This window comes from Lactuca serriola, chromosome 9, assembly GCF_051521515.1.
Source record: "Lactuca serriola cultivar US96UC23 chromosome 9, Lser_US96UC23_V15, whole genome shotgun sequence".
NCBI lineage: Eukaryota > Viridiplantae > Streptophyta > Magnoliopsida > Asterales > Asteraceae > Lactuca > Lactuca serriola.
The window spans coordinates 64,617,855-64,621,366 of NC_136416.1; the positions used below are offsets into that span (position 1 = coordinate 64,617,855).

The window sequence follows — 3,512 nt, forward strand, 5'->3', positions numbered from 1 at the left end:
AAAAAAATAGCAATTATTTAATTCTACGTAGATTACAATTTCATGTCTTGCTAACAAAATAAAATCTAAAATTAATTTAAATTTTATTTTCTGCTAACCAAACAATTTATTGAATTAGATTCAAATTCATAATATATTTCGATTCAAATTCATTTAAAAACATTCTCCAAACCAAACAACAACTAAATATTAACCTAAATACTAAATATTAACGTTAAAAGAAATATTGTTATGAAAAAATAAATAAAAAGAAAATATAGTTATGAAAAAAATAAATAAAACATATAAAAAAGTAAAATTACTACTCATGGCCATCGTTCTCATTACATAAATGCAAGGTCGGCAAAGACAGCATTGGACATGAAACTGGTGTGCGTAACTGCACTTATCGTTCACTTCACTACAGGAAAGGAAGCTTTGGCGGAGGTGAAGATGGAGGAGGAGGGGAGTTACCACTTACCGGTGATCTCTTTCACTACTAATTTTTGAGTTAGGTGGGAGTTGCTCGTCTGCACTCTGACCAGTTTCAAGAAAGAAATAAATTGCACCCAACGCCCTTCATTCCCCCAATCAATTCACTTTCCGCTTTTCAAAACCCCCGGCCCCACCACCTCTCCGATCACCAACCGCCGATGACATCCTATTTCTTTATTTCTTTCTCTTTCTTTACTTATAGACATGCAAAGATGTTTTGATTAGAGCCCAAGTGAACCAAGAGAGTCATGGGACACTCCGCCGTCGTCAGTTCCGATGGGCCAGTGAGAAATACTGCTGATGAAGTGTCAAGAATCGTCGAACAAAGTAAAGAGTTGCAGGATTCTGCAACATCCTTAATTTCTCGAACATCTGAGGAGGAAGCATCCCTCCGACAGCGAGCTCTAGCTCTCCGTTCGAACATCAAAATGCTCCGATCATTCATCGCTTCTTCCCTCAAGAAAGGCAATTTAGATCCTAAGAATGCTGCAAAAGTAATCCATTGGAATACCCTCGAAATTCACTAATGATTTATTACAACTTTCCTTTTCTTTTTCACTTTGTTTTTTGTTTACGCGTCTGTTGCTGTACACAGATGATTGAAGAGTTAACCAGAGTTAATTTTGCATTAAATGAAGGTGATGCATCTGCATATCTTCCCTGCAAATCCCACGGTGCGTTTATTTGTCCCCTTACAAGATTCATCATTGAGAGTTCGACACAAAATCGATATGGGTTTTCTTGATTTTGGAGAAAAAACTCCTAATATGGTGTTCCATTTTGTTGATGGAGCCATGTGTGTTTTGAGCAGGACGGTTTTTGAGGATGTTACTTGGCCCGATAAATGTTCGTGCTAACAGAAAGGACGTTCAACTGAAAGTGAAAGAGGAGTACAACAATTTCAGGGTACAGTTATTTTCGTAGCTTCAATTACACTATCGCATTCTCTTCATTTTTTCTACAAATCTATCATCGTTCTTCCCTTTTCTTATATGATTGTAGGATACAACTGCGTATCTGTTTCTTCTTTTTCCATCATTGCTACTGGTACTACGAACATGGATGTGGAACGGATGTTTTCCTGCATTGCCTGTGCAGCTTTACCAGGTGAGGTTACATGTTAATTCATCTCTTTCATCCAAGTGTATCTATCATACACAAAAGCATATAATCAGCATGTTCTTTTCAGGCATGGCTACTCTTTCTCTACACAGGCTTGTCATTCAGAGAAAATATACTCAGGGTTAATGGAAGTGATATTCGCCCTTGGTAATCTCATCTGTCTTCTACTCTTCTCTAGCCTTACGTGTTTCACATGATTTACATAAATTGTGATACTTTGTTCAGGTGGATTTACCATCATTATTGTGCTATGACTATGGCACTCATCAGTCTGACTTGGGAGATAGAAAGGGAACCTGAGTGTGCCCAGAAGCAGGTTATTTTTTGTAATAAAATGTATTAACTTGTTATAAATTTATAAACATTCGCCATGCATGTTCTAATCTTTATTATTTGTAATCAACCTGTTTGCAGAAAGGGATACAATTGTTCTTAAAATGGGCAATCATGCAAGGAATCGCGATGCTGTTACAAAATAAATACCAAAGGCAGAGACTCTATACACGTATTGCACTGGGAAAGGTTCTATAATCATATTAAATGATTGGATTCGACCTATATCATAAGCAATTTAGGATCTTTTAAGGTTGTTTTTATTGACATTCTTTAATTTCTTGATTATAGGCTAGAAGAATGGATGTTGTTTGGGGAGAAACTGCTGGAGTAGAAGGTCAATTATGGTTCTTGTGTCCTATGCTCTTTGTGTTGCAGGTTTTTGAAGGTTACGTTGGTGTTTTATTACTAAAAACTGCCATGGTTGGTGTCATCTCTGAATGGCAGGTAAAATTAAGAAAGTTGTGATTTGTCATTTTATGTTATAGTCAATCTGGTTGGAAGTTCAATCATATCCACATTGTTCGCAACAGGTTGTAACCTGTGGAGTTCTTTTGATCACCATGGCTGTTGGGAACTTTGCAAACACAGTGGAGACTCTTTTATTGAAGTCCCGATTCAAAGCAAAAATGAAAAAAGGTAAACAAACAGCAATCTAATATGGATCTTAGTTTTTGTTTCTTCTAGTTGTATCAGATTATGCGTATATGTAGACATACGTATCCATGATTCTTGGGTATAACTTGTTTATGAGATAATTAAGTTTGCAGTTGATTTAAATGAATTTGTTAATGTTGATTGATGATTTTTTGGAAGTTATTAGGTATGGTAGGGTGGTTATGTATCCATGTATGGGTTAGACTAGACGATGGTGGGGTTAGGTCTTGATTGTTGGAACTCAAATGCAAGGTAGGTGTGACGTGTGAGTCTTGTTGAGTTTGTGTGGTTTTATTAATGAAATGGTGCAAGTTTGGTAGAAAGTAAATGGGGAACCATTTGGGTCCATGTATATGGTACACTAAGGTGAACCAATGTGGATCGAGAAGCCAACATAGAGAGTTGAAGGTACCTTGGTTAAGCCCAATTAGCCTACAAGTATATTGGCAAGGTCTCTCATTGGGTGGACCGTGGACCTATGCTCAAGGCCCAAGGTGATATACTCTTGAAACATTTTTGTAGTATTTCACTATTTTATAGAAGAGAGAATGAAATGACAATGATAAATAATAATTGTAATTATGATGATTTGAAGTAATTTTGAATTTTGATTTTTTGGTGGAATCTACGAAAATATACATATTTTAATAGGACATCATTGTAAATTTGGAATGGTTAATAACTTAATATCATAATTGGGTAACGAAATATATGAAATATTCAATAAACACCTTGTCTTTAAACTATATTATCAAAAAGTAAGCTACTTGACTGTTAATTCAAAAAACACCATCATTACCACACAATTTTACCCATTAATCTCAAATACCACTCTTATGTAGTAAAAATTCATTGTGATCTCCACCCTTCAAACTCTACAACGATTTCAACAGTTCATGTTCTTCCGCTTTTTTCGAACCCTTCAA

General features: G+C 35.7%; 1 protein-coding gene across 1 annotated transcript; it reads left to right on the forward strand.

The window, feature by feature from the left end:
* The first annotated feature begins 354 nt into the window (after positions 1 to 354).
* LOC145074888 (uncharacterized) lies at positions 355 to 3,210 on the forward strand. The gene is made up of 10 exons (XM_079021216.1): positions 355 to 968; positions 1,070 to 1,148; positions 1,286 to 1,380; positions 1,477 to 1,581; positions 1,664 to 1,743; positions 1,822 to 1,912; positions 2,011 to 2,118; positions 2,221 to 2,376; positions 2,463 to 2,568; positions 2,753 to 3,210. The coding sequence occupies exons 1-10, from the start codon at positions 723 to 725 to the stop codon at positions 2,815 to 2,817; spliced, it is 1,131 nt and encodes a 376-aa protein (XP_078877342.1). The 5' UTR covers positions 355 to 722; the 3' UTR covers positions 2,818 to 3,210.
* Positions 3,211 to 3,512: the final 302 nt, after the last annotated feature.

Excerpts from the sequence above, each read along its gene's own strand:
- LOC145074888 (XM_079021216.1), top strand. The coding sequence starts at position 723 with ATGGGACACTCCGCCGTCGTCAGTTCCGATGGGCCAGTGAGAAATACT. Across the intron at positions 969-1,069 it reads ATCCTAAGAATGCTGCAAAA|ATGATTGAAGAGTTAACCAG; the intron begins GTAATCCATTGG and ends TGCTGTACACAG. Across the intron at positions 1,149-1,285 it reads TCTTCCCTGCAAATCCCACG|GACGGTTTTTGAGGATGTTA; the intron begins GTGCGTTTATTT and ends TGTTTTGAGCAG.